We start from the raw sequence: 24987 nt of genomic DNA on the forward strand, positions 1-24987 counted from the left end.
CAGTCAGCAGAAAGAAACCGGCGGCAGTGGGTGCATTTTCTGCTGCAGGGTCAGACGATCGTGGCCCCGTCTGGAAGGGGGCTCCTTGGGGGGTTTCTGTGGGTCTCCCTCTCATTATTTCTGCTCCTCCCGCCCCCTTTTTTCTCCCTTCTCTGCCAGGTGAGCTGGAGCTGCTGACAGCCGAGGGCGAGAGCAAGGTGTGTGCTAGAAAGGACTTGCCCGAGGGAGTGTCTTGGGGGCCACTCCAGGGGAACATCCACAGCGAGCCGCCTTCTCCGGGGCACAGTGAGCTGGTAAGGAGCCGACCAGAAAGGCAGTGAGTGAGATGGGAGGAGAGAGAGCAAGCCCCTCTCTCTGCAGAAGCGCTTCCAGTTAATGCTGACAAGTTGATCGATGATGATGCAATTAATGTATATATATTTTTAAATGAAGAGTTTTGATTGATTGATTGATTTGTAGGCACCATTCTTCCAAGGTGCTCAGGGCAGTGGTGATGTCACCCACACATCCCGTTTATCTTTGGGTCAAGCGTTATTATTTCTTGTTTACACAGTCGGACAGGTGGTATTGACTGGTTTGTTTTATCCAGACATCGAGTCCTTCCCAAGGACCTGGGATGGCTGGATTTCCCAGAGTGCTTCTTCATATCCCTAAGAGCAGGGCCAGACTCCGTCCTGTGTCTCCGCTTTGCACATGCTCACAAAAGGGCTCAGTTGGAGCACAAAGGGAGCCTTCGAGCAGCGGTCAGCATCCCACAAAGCACCCACCTGCAGGATGCCGCTTCTGCCGTGCTGCTAATCTCATTAGTGCATCTCATGGCAAGTTCTATCCCGCCGGCGCCAGCTTTTGGAAAGCTCCCTTCTGCCCAGGCCTGTGATAAATTTTTGAAATCTCAGCTGGAGCGTCTCACCTGCCGGGCTTAATTTTCTGACGCACTGCAGTTCTGAATTGGGATTGGTACTGTTTCGCTTGCTCCTAAATGATCGGGCAAGTTTGCAAATGAGCCTGAATCGTGCAGGGATGAGAGGAAACCCCAGCCGGCTGAGAAGTGTGCCAGAAAGGATCTCTCCACATTGGGTCAGCCGGATAGGAATTATTTATTTATTGTTCGGTTTATACGCTGCTTTTCATTAAAATAATCTCAAAGAGGTTTACAATATAATAAAACGTTGCATAATTAAAATACAAAGGTACAGATGATCTCAAAGCAGATTACAATATAATTAAAACAATACATAATTAAAATACAAAAGTATTTGGCATTTATATGCCCAAAGTGGCATATAAATATAAAATACTGTATCTATTTCATTTTTTAAAAAACCCATTACAAATAATAAAGCACAAAGCAGCAGCAGCAGCAGCAAAAACAATACTTTCATTCAAAAGCCTGGGTGAAGAGTCACGTCTTTACTTTTTTCCTAAAAACTGTCATGGAGACTGAGCAGTAGAGAGCCTTCCAAAGCCTGGGGGCAAAGACTGAGAAGGCCCCAGACGCTCGACAACTGAGCCTCTCTCACCATCGGCACGCGGAGCAGAGCCCCCTCCGATGATCTTGTCAAGCGGGCAGAAGCCCCTGGGATCAGGTGGTCCTTCAGATATCCAGGGCCCAAACCGTTAAGGGCTTTAAAGATCAAAACCAGCACCTTGAATGGGACCCGGAAACACGTTGGTAGCCAGTGCAGCTCTTTCAGAGTGGGTGTAATACGATCCCAACGGACAGCCCCGGATGCAATCCTAGCTGCCGCATTTTGCGCTGTTGGGTTCTTTGCAATGCGAAGTGATACCCGGTGAGACCAAAGAGAATCCTAAATTCACATACACCCCACGCCTTGATGGTGCTTGCAGTACATAAAGCCACAGTGACTGACCGGGAAAGAGATCCTGGGGTCATGGTGGATGGGTAGCTCAAGGAAAGAAAGCACCAGCTCGCTGGGTTCAGTGAAAGTGGAAAAGTCTAATGCCACATTGGTGGTGACTAGCCAAGGGACTGGGAGTCAAATCATCACCCCGATAAGGCAGGGAGAGGCAACCTTGGCCCTCGAGCGGTTGTTGGACTACAACTCCCACCATCTCCGGCCACATTGTTGCTTCCTCCTGCTGCGATGTGTCTTCCTTTGGAATAGTGGGCAGAGTTTCTAGTTGTTCCAAAGTGCAGAAAGCGGCAACCCAACGGATGGGCTTTTTCATTTAGAGGAAAAACACCACTCTGGGAGGAGATGATAGAGGTTTACAAAATGACGGGTGGTGCAGAGGAAAAGGACAGAGAGATGTTTTTCTCCCTCTCTCGTCGTATGAGAACACTGAATCACAGGCCAAAGGTTGAGGACAGACAAAAGGAAGCCCTCCTTCACTCAATGCACAGTTGGCCTGTGGAACTCACTTCCACAAGAGGTGGCGGCGGCCACTGCTTTTAGATGGACCTAAAAAGGGGGTTAGACAAATTTGAGGAGGAGAAGTCCGTCAGTGGCTATTAGTTGATGATGCCCGTATCAAACTTCCAGGTTCAGAAGCAGCCCACCACTGAATGCCAGTTGCTGGAGAGCCACCATGGTGGGAGAGGGCCCCTGAACCTGGAACCCACACGGTGCTGTCCTGGCCAGACACAGTCTGATCCGGTGGGGCTCTTGTTGAGGAAGAAAAAGAGAGATCGGCAGCAATTTCCCGTTTCCTCCTCCTCCTCCTCTGCCATCTTTGCAGAAGCATGGAAGGAAATGCACAGCGGTCTCCTGAGCCCCCTTCTCCTTCCTCCAGCTTCTTGATTTCTCCTTTTCCTGTCCTGCTTCTTTCTGCTCTTGAAGGAAACCGAGACCTTGTTCGACAGAGAGGGGATCTGAGGGCCGGGAATATCTCTCTTTGTTCACAAAGTTCTTGTCTGATTCCAATAAAAATATTGCAGAAATCTTTCAAACCCGACGATAAGGAAAACGCAGCGACGTGTCTGCTGAAAAGTGCTACAGCCATGATTTATAACTTGTGTGTGGGGAGCTCTGCATCGCCCTGGAATTTGAGAAAGGGGGCGGGAGGGAAGCCGGTCAGCACAGCCCTGCCCCCCAGGGAAATCTGGGCCCTGGAGAGGAGCAGAGGGTGTGTCCCCTCTGCCCCACTCCTCTCTTTGTCCCCAGCCCCACCCCAGGATAAGACGGGATGGAGAGAGAGAGAGCAAGCCGGATGGTGGGATTCTCCTCTTGAAGGCTGGTGCTCACTCTTGGGGTCAAATCCTGCCCTGTTTGTGGGGCAGAGACCCCCAAGCCCCGGCTTGGCTCTCGGGGTGCGTCTTGTGTCCCCCCTGAATATCACCCCCAGCCACTTGGCCCAAGCAAGACCCGGCCTCCTTCCGTGGGGGAAGAAAGTGGGCTGGCCCTTCTGGAAGCTCTTCCAGCGCTTGATGGGGCTTGTGAGAAATATCCCCGGGACGCCATTCTTGGCCTCTCCTCTCCCTCCTTTCTCTTCTCTCTGTCTCTCAGCCTGAGCCTCCCCGTTTATCTTGTGCTGAATTAAATCCTTGATTAACCCTTATCTTGCCAGTTTGGCGGCTATCTCTCCCATGGCGCCGTGTGTCCAGACAACCAGTACAGGATGATTGATTTCTAAAAGATATGCCGCTGCTTTTTTCTGATACTTCATTTATTGTCTAAATATTTTTGCTCCCTTTTCAGCAGCTTCCCTTATCAAGCCAAGCTGATGAGTCCCAGCACCTGCCCCCCCCCCCACTCTTCATTCTTCCTCTTCTTTATTTCGCCGCTGGACTCCTTTCTGTATCTCTTTCCCAAAGACCCACGGAAAGGACAGCCAGACTCCGTCAGAGAAAAGGCACCCTTGCTCTTTCTTGGCTGGGAATGGGTGGGAGGGGCCGGTGGCAAGGGAGTCCAGTCGATGGCACCCACGGAGAAAGGGGGCTGGGGGCCGGCCAGCAGCGGGTCCCGGACCTGGGCGAAGGCGGGGTGGGAGTTTGCTAAACTGGAATCCAGCCTCTGGCCCTCTACCCAGCTGGAGGGAGATCTGCCCGACCTGCCAGGAAGTTTCTTAATAGGCTAGAGTAGGTCCGGTGCATCGGATGCTGCCTTATACTGAGTCAGACCCTTGCTCCATCTAGCTCAGTATTGTCTACACTGACTGGCAGCAGCCTCCCAAGATTTCAAGCAGGAGTCTTTCCCAGCCCCACCTGGAGATGCTGCCAGGGAGGGAACCTGGGGCCTTCGGCATGCATGCTCCACCCCTGAGCTGCAGCCCCGTCCCCCAGGGGATGCCCCCCCCCCCGACTGCTATAAAGACTTTCAGCTCCATTTTGCTGTTTGGTCAGAGCAACTGGATTCGAGACCTCTCTCTGGCCCTTGCGGGAGCTTGTTTTCTTGACTGCCCTTCTAAGGGGACGCTGTGTTCTGCCTCTGTTCTGCTCAAGGAGTGCTCCTGGAAGAGCTGCAGACAGGAAGTCCCTTGACATCAGTCCTACCTGGTGGTTTATCTCCTGAGCTGTCCCATGGAACTCGCTGCCACAAGCTCTACATCCTACATGGCTATAAACAGGAATTAGACAAAGTCATGGAATCGCGGGACTATCAGTTGATCTTGGGTCTTGGTAGTGAAACAGAACCTGTGCAATCAGAGGAAGACTAAATAATACTTGCATGGCACTTTTAAGTCTTTGGAGTGCTGCATGTTAATCGTCTTGTTGCAATTCAGACAACAACCCTGTACGACAAGGAACTATTGTGATCCCCACGTTACAGAAGAGGCTCACGGATGAGTTGATGATAACAGAAGTAAGATTCAAACCCAAGAAGTTCTGATTTATAGTGCCGTCCCATAGTCACTTTGCTGCCAGAGTTTGCTTCTGAAAGCCCATTGCTGGGGAGCAGCGGTGATGGAGAAGGCTCTTGCTTTCTTGCCCTCCCTGTGGGTTTCCCAGAGGCGTCTGGTTGGCCACTGAGGAAAGCAGGACACTGGCCAAGATGGGCCTCTGAGCGGACCCAGCAGAGGTGGTCTTGTGTCAGGCTGCATCTGTCAAAAGCTATGAATTAGAGTCACTAAATGGAGACTCCACATACGGGGGTACTCTACCTCTGAATAGTGGTTGCTGTTGCTCACTAGTGGGCTTCCCAGGAGCATCTGTTGGGTCACTGTGAGAATCGGGATGCTGTTCCTGGCCCTGGAAAGGAGAGCTGGCCTGGTGGGAGCCAGCCTGACTTGTCCCCTTAGCTAAGCAGGGTCTGCTCTGGTTGCATTTGAATGGGAGACTTGATGTGTGAGCCCTGAAAGAAATTCCCCTCAAGGGATGGAGCCACTCTGGGAAGAGCAGAAGGCTCCAAGTTCCCTCCCTGGCAGCATCTCCAAGAGAGGACGGAGAGAGACTCCTGCCTGCAACCCTGGAGAAGAAGCCGCTGCCAGTCTGTGAAGACAATACTGAGCTAGATAGACCAAGGGTCTGACTCAGTATATGGCAGCTTCCTACGTTCCTAGATGGCCCTTGGGTCTGATCCAGCCGGGCTCTCTTGACCTTGCAGGACAGCGACTGGAAGGCAGAAGGCTGCAACGACCCTTCCCATCGGTGTCTGCTCAGTCCAGCTTTCTGTCCCAAAACCGTGCCCCCGCTTTCTCTTTTGCCCACTCCCGGAGCTCAGCCTCTTGCCCTGCAGACATCTCTGTGGCTGCCATCTCTCTCTCTCTTTCTCGCGCACGCGCTGCAGAGGGGGGGCCCCCTTCCCACCACCCCCTCCCTCCCTCCCTCCCTCCCGGGGAGGCCAAACCACCCCAAAGGTGACTGATGAACCGGCAGGACAGTTCTCCCTCCCCCTCCCCGGCGAGGGGTCCGGGCTGCCCCAGATAAAGCGTCCCCAGCGGATATTGCTCAGATACAGTTTCCGATGGTTATCGGGGCTGCCGCGGATCCGAGACACTGACCTCTTTGTTAAGGGGGGAACAAGGAGGGTTCTCAGCGCGGCTGGGCTGCCTGGTCCCGCTTCCCCCAGCGGGGCTGGCATGGAAGCTGCCCGCAAAGGAAGCCACCCCTTGGTTGCCAATCTGTGTCTGTCACGGCCCTTTTGTGCTCCCAGCAGGTATTGTGGGGAGGGCATGAAAGGGAGCCTGTTCTGGGACCGAGCCGTCGAGAATGCAGGCTGGGGAGGACTCTGTAGGGAGGCCTTCTAAGAAAAGGAAAGGAGACCGCAGGGGGAGAAGGCCAGAGAGGAGGCGGGGGGGTGGGGGCGGCTCTGCACCCAGGAGTGTCCCAGCCCTGGCAGCATCTCCGTAGAGGCCTGGGATTGGGGGCCCTTGAAGCCTTGGAGAGCTGCTGCCAGTTAGGGCAAGCACGACTGAGCGAATGGACCTGGCTCATAAGGCCGCTTCAAAATCCTGCGTTCATAGGACTTGAGAGCGCTTCAGGAAGCGGGTGGTGATGAGAGGGACCGAAGGCTGCCATGGGGCAGAGCAGGTAACAGCTCTCTCTCTCTCTTGCTGTGTTTTCTGCCGAGTACTTCGTCAAGCGCGGTGCATTGAGGTACACTGCTGCTGCACATGGAGGTTCTATTCCTAACCTCCACGGCTAAGTCGACATAAGAAACACAAGAGAGAGGGAGAGCGCCAGTGAGGTATCTTAAGGGCATCTTTCCATGATGTGGAAAGTGCAGGGCGCCCCCCCCCCCGTGTGGCTATGCAGGCTGCGGGGGGGGCAGCGGGGGGGGCAGCCCAGGTGCAGCGTGACTAGCTGCCTCCAGAAGTGCTGAATCAGCATCAGAGAGACCTCTCTGCCCGTGCAGCCCCCCATATACACATCCCCACCCACGTGGCTGCGTCTCCCGTGACCACCTAATTTCTGCGCGGAGATCGCTCTCTCCCCACCCCGGCTCGGAAACTGGGACTCCTGCGTTTCTTGCACCATCAGCAGAAGTGTGTGTGTGTGTGAGAGAGAGAGAGAGAGTGTGTGTGTGTGGTGTGTGTGTGTGTGTTATCAACCCAGGAGCACTCTGCTTCTCCGAGTGATAAGCCCTAAACCGACCAAGACTGTCAGTCTGAGTTGGAGGGTTTAGAAATATTGGGACGAATAATTAGATTTCATATCGTTACTGCTGCAGCCATCGAAGGATCAGGGAGATTAATTTTTCCTCCTCTCTCTCTCTCTCTTTCCCTCCTCTGCTCATTAATATTCATTAGCGGCACATGAAGGCACAGAGGAGCTGAGGCCGAGAGAGAGCTGGAGGAATGGGGTGTGGGGAGAGGAGGAGGAGGAGGAGGAGGAGGAGGAAGGCCCATGCAGCCGCTCCACACGGCCGAGGGGCCTCTCCATTTGCCTTTCCTGTCCACGAATGCAACGGGGGTCTTTCCTGTCCACGAATGCATCCCCTACACAGCTGTGTTTGTATTTGGTAGCTTATGTAGGAACGCCCCATCAAATCTTTCTCTTTTTTGAATAAGAGCAGCCAGCAGAGGAAGAGAGCTGGTCTTGTGGTAGTGGGCATAAACTGTCCCCTTGCCTAAGCTGGGTTTGCCTTGGTTTGCATTTGGATGGGAGACTACACATGAGTGATGTTAAGGTTTTAAAGGGCGGGACCGTACTTCAGTGGCCGAGCATCTGCTTTGCATGGAGTAAGTCCCCGGATTATTTTCTGGCAGCATCTCCAGATAAGGCTGGGAAGGACCCCCTTGCCTGAAATCTTGGAGAGCTGCTGCCAGTCAGAGTAGACAATGCTCAGCTGGATGGACCAATGGTCTGAGTCAGTATTTCTGTGTGCAGCACCCTGTTTCCCACAGTGGCCCACCAGCTGCCTTCGAGAAGCCCACAGGCCGGGGGTGTGGGCCTGCCCCCTCTCCTGCCGTTGCTCCCCTGCAACTGGGATCCAGAGGCATCTTGCCTCTGAGCCTGGAGGTGGCCTCTATAGCCGGTCAGGTCTAGCAGCCATTGCTGGAGCTAGCCTCCCGGTCTCTTTGGCCCACTCTCCATGCTTTTCCAACATGGCAAAGAACCTCAGGAGAGCCCTTTTGCTGCGTCAGGCGAACGTCCCTTTTTGTCCTGCATTTGCAGAAACCCACCCGCGGGCCCGAAGGAAACAGCCGCTGTGCCAGGCCATTATTTGTCCCCAGCCACTGGTTTTCTGGAGGTATCCTGCCTCTGAGCATGGGGGTTCCATCAAACCATCCCGACGAAGAGCCACAGACAGCCTTTTGCTCTCCCTTGCTTGTGTCTCTGCCCTGCTCAAGCCCTCTGGTGCCCTTTGCGTTCCGGGGCCCTGGGGCCCCCGTTGGCCCTCCGTGGGCAGCTGCAGGGCTAGTAGTGGGTGGTGCTGGGAACCTCCCAGACTTCCTGGCTCTCCCTCCTTGGCCGCTCTCTGAGACGGAGACTCTTGCAAGCTTCTTTGGGGCCAGGGCTGATTCTCACAGCATGGGGGTGGTGGGGGTCCTGTGCCAAGCCGGCGATTGCACCATTTTGCCCAGGGCCACCCGTGGTTGGGAGCAGCGGAGAAGCCCTGGGCTGCACAGAGCGGGGCGGGGGTGGGATCCGGTTGGCACAGTGTCCCGGGGCTGCCTCTCCGAGAGAGCCAAGGTCCGTCCCCTCTTCCAGACCTCACCTCTCGGAGAGTTGGCTCCTGCTCTTTCTCAGCGGAGTGGGAGGAGAGGAGACCTCCGGTGCCAGTGGGCAGCCCTCTCTTGGGGGCCTGGGGCTGGGCTCGGCCTGCCCCCCCCCCCCCCGCCAGCGCTCCCTTCCCATCTCTCCTGGACATCTGTCGCTGCGTCAGCAGCAGCACCGGGGCGGGTGCGCCCGGACCGGGAACCGAGGCCCCTTCCTCTGGTCTCGCTCAGGCCGTGCAAAGCGCCTCCGGCCGCCTCGCCCCATTGCTCCCCCCTCCCCGCAAATCGCTCTTCCTCCCTCTGCACGGCTGAGGTGAGGGGTGAAGTGGCTGTTTCCTCCGCAGCCGGCAGTGCGGGGCCCCCAGGTTAAGGAGGGGAGGAAATAACAAGCTTGTTGTGCTTGCAGTCATGCTCCAACGGCCGTTGGCCACGCCAGCCGGGCAGCAGGCCCAGGGCTCCGCTCCCACCAGGCAGGCAGGCAGGCCCGCTGCAGGCGGAGGGCAGGGAGGGGGGCCACGGCCCGTTGGCAGAGCTGGCGAGGACCGGGCTGCGGTCTGTGAGATGAAGGGAACCTGGGGGGGAGGCAGGCAGGGCATCGTTTGCTGGGGATGCTGGTGTTGCCACACCGGAACTCTCCCTCTATGAACATAAGAAGCGGCCATATACTGAGTCAGGCCATTGGTCCATCTAGCTCAGTATATTGTCTACACAGACTGGCAGCGGCTTCTCCAAGGCTTCATACACGTCGGAGCTTTTCACACACATCACCTCTAGAACGGAGGTGTTCCAAATCTGGCATCCACATATCGGCCAGATTTACCCCGATGTCACTGCGAGTTATCGGGGAGCAGTTCAGGCACAATTCAGGTTTTTCACTGAGCATTAGGATGTAGCTCGATTTATATCCGGGGTGAAAAAAATAATCCACTATTTGCATTGTTGGTTTTTTGGGGACAACTTTGAGTTCGCAGTAAAGCCTCCCCGTAAACCCACGGTAAAACCTGCTGTGCATACGAGTCCCTTGTAGGGCTGGGAAAGATTTCTGCCTGGAACCTTGGAGAGCTGCTTCCGGGCAGAGTAGACTGAGCTAGGTGACTCCGTGTAAAGCTGCTTCCTGTATTCCTTGAGTCACTAAAGTTTGTCCCAAGGACGTCACCAGAGCCCCGCTCCAGACACTTGAGTATCTCGCATTGCACAGATATACAGGGGAGAATATACAGGGGAGGGAGCTGACCTGTATGCATATTGAATGTTTGATTGATTTTATTCTGTGTTTATAGTTCTGGTTTTAATCGATAACTGGTCTTAATTGTTTTTATCCTGTTGTAAACCGCCCTGAGCCATTTTGGAAGGGCGGTACATAAATTGAATAAATAAATTTATTCGATTTATGAATGAATGAATGTGCAACGGTGATATTTTGACATCCCAGAATCTCGCTGATCTTTTCATGCAAGGCATTGCATCGTGGAGGTCTCCTGTTTCAAAGCTCTTGATTCTTCTCCCGTCCCCCAGCAGAGGGAAAGTGTCCACATATGGTCAACCCATAGAAGCCACTGGATGTCTTTGGCTAGGGACTGTTGGGAAAGATTACTTTTAAAGTGGATTGGACACTCGTGGAGAAGGCGAGCTCTGTCTATGGCTGTTGGCCAGGCTGGCTAAATGAACCTCCTGGTTTATGGACAGTCTATCTGAGAATTCCAGTTTCTGAGAGGAAAATGGGAGGAGGTGTAGCCTTGTGAATGTCCCAGAGGCCGCTGGTTGGCCACTGTGCGAAACAGGAGGCTGGAATAGATGGACCCATTCTGGTCTCCAATGCCCCAGTATTTCGGAACTGATCCCAAATAAATTTAGGGAGATCCAATGAGTGTATCATCTCTGGAACCGCTGTAAATTCTATCAACAAAGGACACCCAGCTGAGTTCTGGATGTTCGGAAATGTTAGATTTGCCCAGAGATTTGTGTGTCTTTCATCCCAGGTTGGTCCCCAAGAGGCAGGAGTGTTTGGCTGAGTTTCCAAAGCAAAGGCTGTTTCCCAAGCGCTGGGAACACACTAAATAGATCCTTCTTCCTTCTGTTTCTGCTGCCAGCCTAACCCACCCGTGGCCCTGATGCTGGAGGAGGACAGCTGCTGGCTGTCGAAACTGCCTTTGGTTTCTGGAGAAGGAGATGCCAACGCCGTGATCTACAAGAAGGGTTGGTTTCCCCCCCTCCCTTGCCTGGAAGTGTGGGCTGCATGGTGGAAGCATGCATTTGGGGGGGGCTGGATGTTGCAGGAGCTTCAAAGTCTTCCAAAGCAGTGCCCCCCTGCCGCCACCCCCACCCCCTGTGATCTCTCTGCTCTTAGGATATGAAAGGTTCCCCCTACCTGTGGCCTTCATGTGACCTGTTTCAGCTCCTCCTGCAGACATTGGCCTACAACTCCCATAATCCCTGGCGATGGGCCACTGTGGCGGGGAGTTGTAGTCCAAGAACAGTGGGGCAGGGTTTGAGCAGGCCTGCTCTACTTCTTGGACATGGCCCCTGAGCTTTACATGAATGGGGGCTCGTCCTGTTGCATTTTGTGAAGTGTCCTGTGTGTGGCTGGAAAGTGCAGACGCGCCACCAATGGGTGCAAAAGCAGGATATGCACTTAACAAATGATAAGAGAGCCATATTTAAGTGGGTCTAAAAGGGGGGTGGGGAGAATTCTTTAGAGGCTTTCTAGATCCGGGGTCCGCCACCCAGATGTTGTTGGATTACAAATCCCATCATCCCCAGCCACAGTGGCCAAAGAGCTGATGGCAGCTTTAGTTCCAACCACATCAGAGGAGTTGAGGTTGGGAGCCCCGATCCAGACCACACCCGTCTGTTCTCCGAATCGATCCATGCTTCCGTGGGGCTTCCTGTTGGCTCCGTCGGCTTCGTTATTGCATCCCTGTCTTGAACAGCTCACCCAGCTGAGTGGGGCTTTGAACCGGGGCCTCCCTTTCCCTGGTCTGCCACCCTAACCGCTTACACCACACTGGCTTGGTATGTCTTTGGACTCATTCTCAGTCTCGTTTCTCTTGGGTTAAGTCTGTGCCATGGTGCCTGCCAGGCAGTGTCCATCTACAGCCCCGTGATGCCCTCCAACGCTTGGCAGGCAAAAAAAGAAAACAGGTCCCTGCCCCTGGGAGCTTACAGTCAAAAATCTGCAATGGAGGAAGAGCAACAGAGAGAGGAGCAGGAAGGGATGAATACAGGGAAAGGCAGTAATTGGGAATGGTCACTAAAGGGTTAATCCCAAAAGCCGTGTGGAAAAAGTGGAGTCTGAGAGGGGATCTGGAGGGACAGATGTGGCCCGTGGACATGCTCAGGGAGGGGGTTCCAGGCATAGGGGGCAGGAAAGGGAAATGGGCAGGGGACCTTCTGGGTTGCTGACAGGCAGCGAGTGCGAGGGACGTTCTGCGGCAGCTCCGTTGAACCTGTGGGCTGATGCTGCCACCTCGGGGTGGCAACATGCATTGCAAGCTTCAGCCGTTGGGAAGCCAGTTCTCTGAGTGCCCCATCCTGCACAGAGGGAGCTCAGAGCACCGAACCTCAGCATCCAGCTAGCAGTGATGTTAAAATGCAGCAGCATGCAGCGAGGGGCTTGTCCTTGCTTTAAAACATCAGCCAAATTGGGGATCGTGATCTAATTTACAATTTTTGGGTTGGTTTGTTTTTGGCATGCCGCACATCACGTACTTCTAAAAGCCCTTTCCACACATTATGTTCAACACATGCACTGTAGCCCGCTCCCTGTCCGTGCCCTGAATTTGAGGGGCCTAAACCCAGATTCACTCTTCAAACGAACACACGTGCAGTCATTCACACACAAACCTATCTACTCACATACATCATGTCAGAACAGAGCTACAAGTTGTATTACTCCTTCCCCAAATGGTAAATGCTGCATTTCAAGTCCAGACATGCGAAAGCAAAGTGACCAAAATATGTGCCTTTCGTTTGTGTGTAGATGCACACGACCTTTCGATTTACCTTTCTCTCCAGTCTGTTAGTTTCAGTAGTCCAGATGTTACAAGTCTGGGTATGTGTTTGGTTTCTCGTACATAATTTATGTAATCCGATGATTAATGCTCTTTTATAAGCAGATCTGTGAGTTAGAGAGGGTACATTTATTCTTTCTTTTCTGCACCAATAATCAGTCCTCATTGCCTTTATTCTTGTAGAAACCCTATGTGGCAGGATGCGACTACAAATATTTATACAGTATACCACTTTTCAGCAAAAGTTCTGAAACAGAGAAACAACAAATAGAGAAACAACATGAAACAGAGAAACAACATGAAATAGAGAAACAACAAATAAATAAATAAATAAGATAGCTCCCTGTCCCTTGCTAACTGAACAAAGAGACACCTTTTAAAATTGGTGATTCTCTTTATTGAGCAGGGGGAGAGCAATTGGCCCTATCCATCCCCAACACAGTGGCTGTTGCTGGTGTCTTATCTTAGGTTTCTTTTTTTAGATTGTGAGTCTTTTAGGGACAGGGAGCCATTTTTTAAAATTTACATCTGTGTTATATCTATGTAAACTGCTTTGGGAACTTTTGTTGAAAAGCGGTATATAAATATCCGAGTCCCCAAAGGGCTCACAGCATAAAAAGAAAAATAAGATAGACACCAGCAACAGCCACTGGAGGGATGCTGTGCTGGGGGTGGAGAGAGCTAGTTGCTCTCCTTCTGCTAACTATAAGAGACTCACCACTTTAAAAGGTGCCTCTTTTCTCAGTTAGGAGGGGTTACTCTTCTCTCCGTTTTCCAGATGGGGAACCAAGACTAAAGGAGGTGTGACACAAACACCCCCACCGCCAGGTTGTTCCGAGAGTTTAGGCTGAGCTGGTTCTTGTGCGGCACTTCCCAGGCAGGCAGCATCATTTGTCCCTGTCTGACTTTTCTTCTTCCGCTCCACCCCAGAGGATTCGATCTGGTGCAAGACTACCAAGACCATCTCGGAAGGCGAGGCGCTGTGTGCATTCCTCATGGCTGAGCCCCTGGGCATTCCCAACCACACCGTGAAGTCCGAGCCCGGAGACCCTGCGTACCCGGCCGTGCCGCCCCCCGAGATCCAGCTCCTGCCGCAGCAAGCGGGCATGGCGGCCATCCTAGCCACGGCCGTTGTGAACAGTACGTGCCCGCCGTGTGCCCTGCGGCTCCTGGGGAGCAGGTCTCTCTGGCTTGGGTCCTGCAGAGGGACCCATCCAGCGTGCTTTTCCAAACCTGTGTCTTTTCTTGCTCCCTCTTATTCCCGTGTTCCTCCAGAGGACATCTTCCCCTGCAAGGACTGTGGCATTTGGTACCGGAGCGAGCGGAACTTGCAAGCGCACCTCATGTACTACTGCGCCAGCCGCCAGAACGCCGCGTCGCCCGCGGTGGACGAGAAGCCCAAGGAGGCCTACCCCAACGAGCGCGTCTGCCCTTTCCCGCAGTGCCGGAAGAGCTGCCCCAGTGCCAGTTCCTTGGAGATCCACATGCGCAGCCATAGTGGTACGAGTGCGAAAACTACCGCGGCCCGAGCGTGCCCAGGAGCTGTTGCGGCTGCAAGCCAGTGTACATGCGCACAACACAGCGCTTTTTAGGGCTTGCCGAGGGGCAGGTTTGGGGAGAGGCCTGTCTCTTGTGCAGAAGGCTCCTGCTTTGAGTTACTTGCCAGTCAGGGTAGATAATGCTGAGCTAGATGGACTGCTAATCCGGGGCCATCATCCAATGCAAGAGCACCTTCCGTGTGCTGAAGGTCACCGGTTCAATTCCTGGCAGCCTCTTGAAGTAGAGCCTGGGAAGACCCCTGCCTGAAATCTGGTCGAGCCGCTGCCAGTCAGTGTAGACAGTACTGAGCTAGAGGGACCAAGGGTCTGACTCTACGGCAGCTTCCTTTGGGGGGGGATAGGGCCATGGCTCAATGGCAGAAACCTCTGCTTTGCATGCAGAAGGTTCCCGGTTCGATCCCTGGCAGCATCACCAGGTAGGCCTGGGAAAGCCTCTTGCCTCTGAGCTGCTGGGGGAGCTGCTGCCAGTCTGAGCAGTACTGAGCTCGAGGAACCAGGAGGTTTCACTGGGTATAAGGCAGCTCCCTATGAATCCTGTCTCTGGGGCTGTAAAGCCAGTCCCAGTGGACAGCTGCAGAAGGTCTTGGGTCTCTGGATTCCCATTAAGCAAGGCCAACCGTGATGCAGCAAGCACCCTCCGTTGTCCCTTGGGGTAGAGATGCCCCAATTTAAGATCTGCCTCCAGCATCCTCTGCGGCACTGCAAAGGATCCTGGGATGCATCTCTGGGGTCTTGCATGCTAACAGCATGTCTAGGTAAAGGTAAAGGGTGCCGTGGAGTCGGTGTCAACTCCAGGCGACCGCGGAGTCCCGTGGTTGTCTTGGGTAGGATAGAGGAGGGGTTGACCATTGCCTCCTCCCGCACAGTATGAGATGATGCCTTTCAGCCTCTTCCTCTATCGCTGCTGCCCGATACAATACAAGCGGGGATTCAAACCGACAACCTCTGGCTTGCTAGTCAAGTCATTTCCCCGCTGCGCCACTTAAGGTGACCACAGAATGTCCTCTTATTTATTATCTCTCTATGTAAACCGCTTTGGAAACTTCTGTTGAAAAGCGGTATATAAATCTCTTTTGCTGCTGTTGTAGGGCCACTCCTCCCATCGGAGGGACAGGGCAGGGCCTGGGTGTCTTGTTTTTCTCATGCGGCTGTCTTCTTTGCCTCTGTCGTCTCTTTCAGGAGAGAGGCCGTTTGTGTGCCTCATCTGCCTGTCCGCCTTCACCACCAAAGCCAACTGCGAGCGCCACCTGAAGGTCCACACAGACACGCTGACGGGTATTTATGATGTATTTCTTTATTCAGTTCGGTTTATATACTGCCCTTCCAAAATGGCTCGGGGCGGTTTACAGCAAGCCTCTCTCTCTCTCCAGGGCGTCCAGGAGGCGCCAGTCGCGTGTGGGGCTTCTAGGACAGGGCTGTTCCCCTCCGGCCCTCCTGCAGATGTCGGGACTATGACTCCTGCCTTCCCTGACTGGGTTGGCCGCTGCGTCCGGGCATGATGGGGGTTGTAGGCCAAAATCAGCCGGAGGGTCAGCGCTCTGCAGTCCTGTCCTAGGAGGACCACTAGGAGTCCTTAAGGAAGGGAGCATCCGTAGTGAGCATGCCAGGAGCTCTGCCCCGAGGGGCTTCCAGTCTGCCTGAGGATACAAGGCTGGTTTTCATCCCGCCTGCAGAAGAAGCCAGCAGTTGGGCTTGATAAGGGGGTAGTGGGGGAGAGAATAGGAGGCGCTTTGCATTGCAGGAGAAGCTCTAAGAACAGCAGTCCTCCTGGATCAGGCCTGAGGCCCGTTGAGGCCAGTATCCTGTTTCCCACAGTGGCCCACCAGCATACCCTCTCTCCTGCTGTTGCTCCCCTGCATCTGGTATTTAGAGGCATCCTGCCTCTGACTAGTAGCCATTGATGGCAGGTTTCCTGATTTGGATGTATTTAAAGATGTTCTTGTTATTCCCTTTGATGCTTTTAGCTAAATGTTCCTCAAACTTCTTTTCGCCTCCCTTCTTCTTTTTCCTTGTATTTCTTCTGTGAGAGTTTGTGTTCCTTTCTATTCTCTTCATTTGGAAAGGTGGTATAGAAAATCAATCAATCAAATCAATAAATAAACAAGCAAATTTTGAGCAGGCCTCCTAATTTCTAAAGGAAGTCTTCTCCCCCTTTAGAGCCTCCTTGACTTTACTTGTTAGCCATGCTGGCATCCTCCCGGACTTGGTGGTACCTTTCCTCCTTTTTAGCATACATTCTAACTAGGCTTCTATTACTGTGGTTTTTAATAAACTCCATGCATTTTGGAGTGAAGGGACTCTCCTGGTTTTCCCTTTCAGTTTTCTTTTCACCAGACTCTTCATTTTAGAGACGCTTCCCTTCCTGAAGCGCAAACCCTGTGCAAAACTCCTGCATACCTGTTGGCTAATCCCTGGTCGCTAAGCCCCCGGGCTGCCGCCTCTTATGTAGAGAGCCCACTCTCTAGGCTTCCAGCAAACGGGCTCAACAGGAATGTGGCCCCTCCCACCAGGCAAGACACGAGTGTGGCTGTCTCTCTGGATGGGCAAACATGGGTTGCCATTTTTCCAGTATCTTAAGTGCCTCGTGTTGCGAAGCTGCCGGAGAAGCCTGTGCGGTCTTCACCGTGAGAGGCTGCTCCCCATCATGCTTACCTCCTCGTCCCCTTCTGTGCCCCACTTTCCAGCTTGGCATCATGGGGAGGGGTGATCCCTCAAGGGCAGAGCGCCGGCTTCTCCCACAGAAGGTCTCAAGCCTGGTGCCCGCGTTGCCACTCCACAGGACTCTCTGATGGGAAGGGCCCCTCTGCCTGAAGTCCTGGAGTGCTGCTGTCAGTCCGAGCAGACAACGGCCCCGACTCAGAATACGGCCCCTTCATCTGTTCCTGTCTCTTGCTCTCTCTCTCTCTCCTGGGTGCCTGCAGGCGTCTGTCACAGCTGTGGCTTCATTTCCACCACCCGGGACATCCTCTACAGCCACCTGGTCACGAACCACATGATCTGCCAGCCAGGCTCCAAGGGGGAAGTCTATTCTCCTGGCACTGCGATTCCTGCTCCTCCCAGCAAGCCCCTCACCCCAGGTAGGCATGCCGTGGTGGCGGGGAGTGGGAGGCTTAGGGGGCGGGGTGGGGCGGGTTGGGGCTTGCCCAGTTCAGCCAGGGATTCAGATTCATCTTGGGCGCACAAAGGCTTCCAAAGGCACTCAGAAGTGTCTGGAATGAATCCTTAAAGAGTCCCTTTCACTGCACACAGATCACTAGTGAGCCAGCGTGGCGTAGTGGTTAGAGTGCTGGACTAGGACCGGGGAGACCCGAGTTCAAATCCCCATTCAGCCGTGAGACTAGCTGGGTGACTCTAGGCCAGTCACTTCTCTCTCAGCCTAACCTACATCACAGGGTTGTTGTGAAAGAGAAACTCAAGTAGGTAGTACTCCGCTCTGGGCTCCTTGGAGGAAGAGCGGGATATAAATGCAATAGTAATAGTAATAATAACAACAATAATAGTGATGAGGTGAACCCCACCCATCTGCTTGCTGTAGAAGAATAATGAAAGCGCATTGCTGGTGTTCGAAACCAGGTATCGGGAGTTCTGGGAAAGGAATGTCATTAGCCCTGGGAAAACTTCATTTCCCAGGACTCCTGGTGCCTGGACACTGAAGCAGTCAGAAAGGTAAGCGATGGTGGGGGGAGAGGTTTAGAGGCACGTGGGAGGGAGGAGCTAATCCTAGCCAAAGTTAAGCTCTCGAGATGATGATGTGCTCCACATATTTGAGTCGGGCACATCGGGCTGCCAAAATTCTCCAAGGGTTACCTAGGAGAGCGTCGCCTTCTGCATGATCCCCGGCCACCGCACATTAAGATCATTAAGAGAGAGGTCCATATGCTGCTGGCTCGTCTGGAGGTGACCCGCGAGCAGGCCTTCTCTGTCTAGTTGCTCCTGGGCTGTGGAATGCGCCCCCCTAGACATCCGTGGCTTAACATCTTTGCCAGCCTTCAAAAGAGCCCTTAAGGCCCATTTTTTCAGCCATCTCTGGATGTTTTGAATTTTTAAATTGCTGTTTTTAACATAGGAACATAGGCAGCTGCCATATACTGAGTCAGACCCTTGGTCTATCTAGCTCAGTATTCTCTGCACAGACTGGCAGCGGCTTCTCCAAGGTTGCAGGCAGGAATCTCCCTCCACCCTATCTTGGAGATGCTGCCAGGGAGGGAACTTTTGGAGTCCGGCGGTATAGAAATTAAATAAATAAAACTCATCCTTCCAAGTGAGGAAGTGTGAAATTTGGTGGATAACCTATATGGCTGCTCTATAACTGGGCAGCAGATCCTCCTTCCCAAGCCCGGGATCTGGGCACGCTCCTGCGTCCCAGTTGTCTGTGAGTAAAAAGCAAGGTAGGCAGAAGGGGACGGAAGTGGCCATCTGCTCAGGGCCGGAGGGCTCCGTCCTACCCAGCAGCTGCGCCCAGCTCTTGAGCGAGGTAGGATGAAAAGCCCCCCCGCAGCCCCCCAGCTGCTGCTGAGCAGACGGTCACCTCCTCCCCTTCCTCCTGTGACTTTTTGCTCGCAGACGACTGGGACACAGGAGTGCAGGCAGTAGCCGCCTGCTCCTACCCAGTTAGAGATTGTGAGAACCCGCCGTCTGTGCACTGAACTCTGTATTGCTCCACCCTGCCCTGGCTCAGGGCTAAGAAGCCCTCTCAGTGCCTCGCTGGGGGCAGGTTGCTCCTCCAGCTCCCTCATTCTGTGCTTCCTCCTCCCCCGCCCCCACCGCCGACCTTGCAGGCTTGAGCACGCCAGGCCCGGCCCCCACCCTCAAGTGCAGCTTCTGCGGCTACGTGACGGACAGCCTGCCCAGCCTCCAGCAGCACGTCGTTCTGCACAGCGCCGCCGCCGCCGAAGCCAAGGTTGGGACGATCCAGCCGGACGGCCCTGCCAAGCCAGCCCAGCCGGGAGGGAAGGCGTCCCGGGCTGAGGCAGAGGAGGATGGCTCCCCTCTCCAAGAAGAAAGCTCCTTGGCTGACGGGGTGGTGTCGGTGCAGATCAAGGAGGAGCCCGAAGACGAGGGGGAGGCCCCCCCCAGCAGCTCCCCAGCAGGGCCCGCCGCGGAGCCGGAGCCGGACACTTCCTCCCGGGCGTCCTCGCCGCACAGCTTGCCCTCCGTGAAGGTGAAGTCCGAGATCGCCAGCCCCACGCCGGGGTCCAGCCCGGTGCCCAGCGAACCGGGGTCGGGCGCTGCGGGCGGCACCCTCTTCCTCCCCCAGTATGTGTTTGGCCACGAGGCCACGGTGGTGCCCCAAGCCTCGGAGATCTTGGCGAAGATGTCGGAGTTGGTGCACAGCCGCCTGAAGCAGGGCCACGGTGGGGTGCCCCCCGCCATCTTCCCCGGGGCGCCAGTGCCCAAGGGCGCCACGTGCTTTGAGTGCGAGATCACGTTCAACAACATCAACAATTACTACGTCCACAAGCGGCTGTATTGCTCCAGCCGCCGCGTGGCAGAGGACAGCCCTCCCGGCCCCCGCAAGCTTAAGGCGGCCCTCCCGGCGGCCCCCAAGGGGCCCCCCACGCCCGGAGTGCTCCTTCCGTCCCTGCCGCCGGGGGATAGCCAGGCGCCGCTGGGGGGGGACGCGGGGAGCGGAGTCACGCCGCCTGCCTCCGAGGTCAAGCAGGAGGTCAAGGTGGAGGAGGGTGGAGCTAAAACGAGCCCCTCCCCTGAGGCCGACAGGCTGGGCCGGGTCAGCGAGGACAGCCAGAGCCCCGGCGGCAGCTCCGTGGAGGACCCCGACGACGACCCCAGCCGGACGGTCTGTGAGGCCTGCAACATCCGCTTCAGCCGCCACGAGACCTACATGGTGCACAAGCGCTACTACTGTGCCTCCCGCCACGACCCCCCCTTGCGCCGGTCGGGCGCCGCCGGGAAAGTGCCCTTCCTGCCCCAGCCCATCCGCCCCCGCAAGCGGCGCAAGCTCTACGAGATCCACGGCGGCCCCGGCCAGCTCGGCGGCCCCTCCGACAGCCCGCGCCCCGAGGCGCCCCCGCCGGCCCCGGCCCTGGCCCTCCTCTCCGTGGCCAAGGCCGCCCCTTCGCCCAGCTCCAGCCCCGATGCGGACGGCCCCATCGACCTGAGCAAGAAGCCCCGGCTGCACGGCGGGGAGGTCTCGGTGCTGCCGGCCGCGCTGCTGCCCCTGGCGGACTACCACGAGTGCACGGCCTGCCGCATCAGCTTCCACAGCCTGGACAGCTACTTGGCCCACAAGAAGTACTACTGCCCCGCCACGCCCTTGCAGCCCAGCACCCTGGAGCAGCTGCAGAAGATCAAGGCGGGGGCGGCCCCCGGGCTCCTGAAGCCTCGCGGCAGCCCCGACAGGCTGGGCGAAGAGCCCGAGGCGGGGGCCGTCCAGGCGGAGAAGGCGGCGCCTCCCCTGAGCCCCCCGGCGCCGCCGGCTGCCTTTCCTGGCCTGGACCCTCTTCAGCAGCGTTACCTGGATGCCAAAGCCCTCCACCTGCCGGGGGCCAAGCTGCCCCTCGCGGCCTGCCCCTACTGCCCGCTCAACGGCTCTTTCAAGGGGGACTTGGTGGAGCACTTCCGCAACGCCCACGGCTTCTTGGTGGCCAAGACGGTGGCCGGCGCCACGTTGATCGAGGCCCCCCGGACGCTGGCCGAGAACAGCTTGCTCCCCCCGCTGCCTGCGGCCTCCCCGCCACAGCCCCTCCCCAGACCGTGCAAGGACAGCTTCAACGGCAAGGAGCCCCCCGTCCCTTCGGTCTCCAACGGCAGCCCACGGCCCACCGTCTCCCCACGGCCCCTCCTGCCCATCTCCCCTCCCGCCCCGCTGGCCGTCTCCCCCGGGCCTGAGGCCGCCCCCAACGCCGCTCCCCGGTATACGGACAAAAGTGTGCAGACCCCGCCCGGCAAAGGCCCCCCTGCCCCCGTGGCCAACGGCAACCACCGGTACTGCCGCCTCTGCAACATCAAGTTCAGCAGCCTCTCCACTTTCATTGCCCACAAGAAGTATTACTGCTCCTCACACGCCGCCGAGCACGTCAAGTAAGGTCTGGCTGGGGCCCAGGTGTGGTTTGCCCGCTCAGGGGCAAGGCCCCTTGCTGGCTACTGGGGCTGCTGGGCTCCCGAGCATCTGCCCAAGACGGACTCCTCTGCCAGCCCGAGCTCTGCAGCCTGGAATTGGGGCAGGGTGGGGCGGAGCGGGGCAAGCAGGCTGCTGGGCAGAGATGGGGAGGTGTGGGCTGCCCCATGGAGCTGCGAGGAGCTGGCGAAGCCGGGTGGGGTGGGAGTGTCTTTTCTCCAGTGCATAGGCACAGTGGCTCAGGCACACACACACACAGGCCCCCAGCCCAAGCCCTAGGAAGCCTGTCGGGGACTTCCTTCCCGTTTTCCCACTGGGGAGTGGGAAGCACCACCACTCCTGTGATTCCTGAGCCTGGCTTAACCAGGGCCGGTGTTGGCAACCCTGGTCGCCAGATGCTGCTGGGCATGATGGGAGTTGGGGTCCGAGACCATCTGGGGCTCCAGGGTTGGGGGCCCCTGAACTCACGGCCATCTGGTCTGGGACCCAAACAGTGCAGACAACATTTTCTAGAGCTGCAGCCGGAGAACTGGGAACTGCCATTAAGTGCTCGGATCCACGGCTGCTGAATGTGTGGAGTCCTCCTCCTCAGCTTTTCTAGGGCCCTCCTCAAAAGAGCTCACTGTGCTGCCCCCCCCCCTTTTCTTTTCTTTTTTTGCAGTCTGAGGTCTCTTCTCTTTCAGTGTCCCTTTCTCCTAAGGTTTCCCCAGATCTGACCCCTGTTAAACGAACAGGCCTTCCACTTTGCAGGGAGAAACCTGAACCCAACGCAAGCTTCTTCTGGGTCAACGGTCCATGCCTTGGGGTTTCGTTCTCAGGCCCAGCAGCTGGCTTGGGGGGGTTGTGTTTTCCTTGAGCATATCCGTGCATTACAACCAAGCCAGCCACTGTGTCCCTGCGATCAGAGTTTCCAAGAGAGAGGGTGTGATGTCCAGGGAAGTGTGGGTCCCTGTGCCTCTCCGCGGAGAAACCAAACCTACGCAGCTGCCTTGTACCTTAGAGGTAGCTCTCTAGGGTCAGAAGGGTGGATCTGCCTGCAATATTGCCATCTGGCATGGCTTGGTCCTGCTTCCTTCCGTATGCATACTCAGTGGGGCTTTTCAGCCCAGCACAGCCCCAAAGCCTTCTCTGCTCCCCTCCCGCTCGGGAGAAGCGTCTGCTGTGGGCCCGCTCTCCTTGTCACCTTACGAGGACATCGCCAAGTCTTGAGTGGATGCTGGAGGCCAGAGTGTGGCTCTCTGGGGCCGCCCTGGGGAGGGATCCCTTGCACTAGGAAGGAAGGTGGGTTGCCCCCCTCCCCTTTCCAGGCAGGCAGCAGGGTGGCTGCCATCGTCTGGGGGTCCCTTTCTGCTCAGTAGCGAGGGGGAGGCGTTGGGTAGAGTCTGCCTTTGGGCGCACATTTCTCCCGTTCCCAAATTGTCGTCCGGTGGGTTGATGTAGAATTGGTGTGGACTGGAACTGAAATGCAAACGACAGCACTGAAGAGAGGAGGGGAAGCCCTCCACTTGGGAATCGTGTGTATAAGTGTGTACAGAAATAAATGTCTACCAAATCGAGGCCTCTGGCTGGTGTCTGCGTGCATGTTAGTGACAACGGGGGGAAGGTCGGGGGGGGGCAGGGCGCTCTCCAGGTTAGCCGCTCAAAAGCAGCTAAATGCCTCCTTCTGGCAAATTGCATTCAAAACGCAAAACCTTTTGAATGGTTTTGGAAAAGGGCGAGCAGTCTCACGAAAATTTGCAACCTGAAAAAACACCTTTTTTACGTCGGATGTACCACGTTCTAGGTCTATATTGCAGCGATTAAATCCGAAACAAGGCATTGGAAATGTGAATGGCACCCTGCTGTCCATGTCGGGACTGCGGTGTCACAACACAGGAAGTTACCCCTGCTAACTGGGCAAAAGAGGCACCTTTGACCGTGGTGATTCTCTTTATTGAGCAGGGGGAGAGTAACTGGCCCTCTCCACCCCCAGCACAGTATCCCTCCAGTGGCTGCTGGAGGTGTCTATCTAAGGTTTCTTTTTCAGATTGAGAGCCCTTTGGGGACAGGGATCCATCTTACGTGTTTGTTATTTCTCTATGTAAACCACCCTGAGCCATTTTTGGAAGGGCGGTATAGAAATGAAATGAGATGATGATGATGTGTGGAAGCACATTTCCAAGATCCGGCATGACCCTCTTACAGGGTCTAATCCAGAAAGCGCCCAGTTTTCTCAGCTCTGCCTGTGGGCAGGTGAATTCAGCCATGTCAAGGGGTTTCAGCAACTGTGATATGTGGGCTATGGGTTCGTGACTTCTGTAGGGTGGAGGTGAGCAGAAGGTAGATCTGGATCTGCCAGTTGATCTCTGGATCATTTGCAGTAGATCAGTCAGGGCTGCTGGCTCCCAGTAGTTCTGCCATCGCAAGTAAAATTGCAAGTGCAAAATTCTGTGCAGGGCTTGGCCTTGTGCTAATCACTTGTCTCTGAAACATAGGAAGCTGCCTTTTACCAAGTAACTGCTGAAACTAAGCAAGTCTTAGTCCGGGTGTCAGTGGCTGTATAAGACCCATACATGCTCCATGATGGAGCATCTGCTTTGCATGCAGGAGGTCCCAGGTCCTTCCTGCAACCCCGGAGAACTGCTCCTAGTTAGGGTAGACAATAGTGAGCTAGAGGGACCTGTAGTCTGACTCGGCCAAAGGCATCTTCCTGTGTTTGCACACTAGCATTAAGGAACCTGGAGCCAAGGTAACCATGTCTACTGAGCTGAAGAGTTCTGCTGCCTCAGGCCGTGATATGGGTCGGAGGCTGGCAAAATTGCTAGAAACAAACAGCTGCAACATTGCGGGGTGTGTGTGTGTGTGGAGTTCTAGTGCTTTAGAGGCTGAGAAATTGTGTTGGCTCCTGGGCCTGTGTAGATTTGTGCCTGGGGATGGTGCTCTCTGCCCGTGGCTCCATTCAGAAGAAAGCTGTGGTCCCTTTGCAGCGCCTGCATTTTGTGCCTCAAGCCACAGGGTGGTGCCAGAGCACTGCTGGCCATGCCAAAGCGGATAAATGCCAGAGCAGCCTCTCCTACGGACCGTTTCTTCATTTTTTTCTTGGTTACAAAGCTGAGCCCGGCTGAGCTCCATCTGCACCACAGCTCAGAGTCAGAGCCACATCCAGTCCAGGGCTCAGTCCCTGAATATAGGAACTAAGAACAAAAGCCTGGAGTGCCACTGGGCATGGACAGAGTAGATTTCCATCTCATTGGATGCCCACATGCCGGGACAGGCTTCGGCATCTCGTTTCTTTAGGGACGGAGCCTTGGAACGCTGGTGCTGAAAGCAGGGCTGAGCCCCAGATGTCCTTGCCCAAGTTGAACTCTTCGAGGGGAAGCCACTGCAGAGAGGCCTCCTGGGTCATAAGATTCCTTCCAAGTGGAAATGAGAATCCCAGTGTTAAAACTAGTGGACCCAAATGTCTTCACCTGGACACAGGTGAGCTCTCCCAGGAAGTACTTCGCCCCCACCGGTGGATCCTGTCCACACGTGTATCAGGGTTGCAGGCAGGAGTCTCTCGCAGCGCCGGGATTGAACGTTGGACCTCCGGCAATATTGATGCCTTTGGTTCTATGGTGTTTCTCTCTGCTTCTCTCGCCTTCCACCTTCTCCTTCGTGCTTTGCACATCCATTTTTAGATAAAAATGGAAGTCGTGGCCCTGCTGCAGACATGCACACCCACAGTCCAGTTGGGGTCCTGACGTAACCACTGAAGACCAGGATGCCAACTGCAGGAAGGCTGGCTGCCTGTGTTGCT

General features: G+C 55.4%; 1 protein-coding gene across 2 annotated transcripts in view; it reads left to right on the forward strand.

The window, feature by feature from the left end:
* The window catches only part of ZFPM1 (zinc finger protein, FOG family member 1), a 98606-nt gene extending 75840 nt beyond the window's left edge, over nt 1-22766 (forward strand). For both annotated transcript variants that reach the window (XM_053271400.1, XM_053271399.1), the window contains exons 4-10: nt 160-293; nt 10653-10758; nt 13503-13712; nt 13848-14072; nt 15311-15406; nt 17053-17208; nt 18910-22766. In XM_053271400.1, the coding sequence (XP_053127375.1) occupies nt 160-293; nt 10653-10758; nt 13503-13712; nt 13848-14072; nt 15311-15406; nt 17053-17208; nt 18910-21176 (3194 nt within the window). In that variant the 3' untranslated portion in view covers nt 21177-22766. The remainder of the gene's footprint in view (nt 1-159; nt 294-10652; nt 10759-13502; nt 13713-13847; nt 14073-15310; nt 15407-17052; nt 17209-18909) is intronic.
* The last annotated feature ends 2221 nt before the right edge of the window (nt 22767-24987 follow it).

The sequence above is a fragment of the Hemicordylus capensis genome, chromosome 9 (assembly GCF_027244095.1).
Source record: "Hemicordylus capensis ecotype Gifberg chromosome 9, rHemCap1.1.pri, whole genome shotgun sequence".
Taxonomy (NCBI): domain Eukaryota; kingdom Metazoa; phylum Chordata; class Lepidosauria; order Squamata; family Cordylidae; genus Hemicordylus; species Hemicordylus capensis.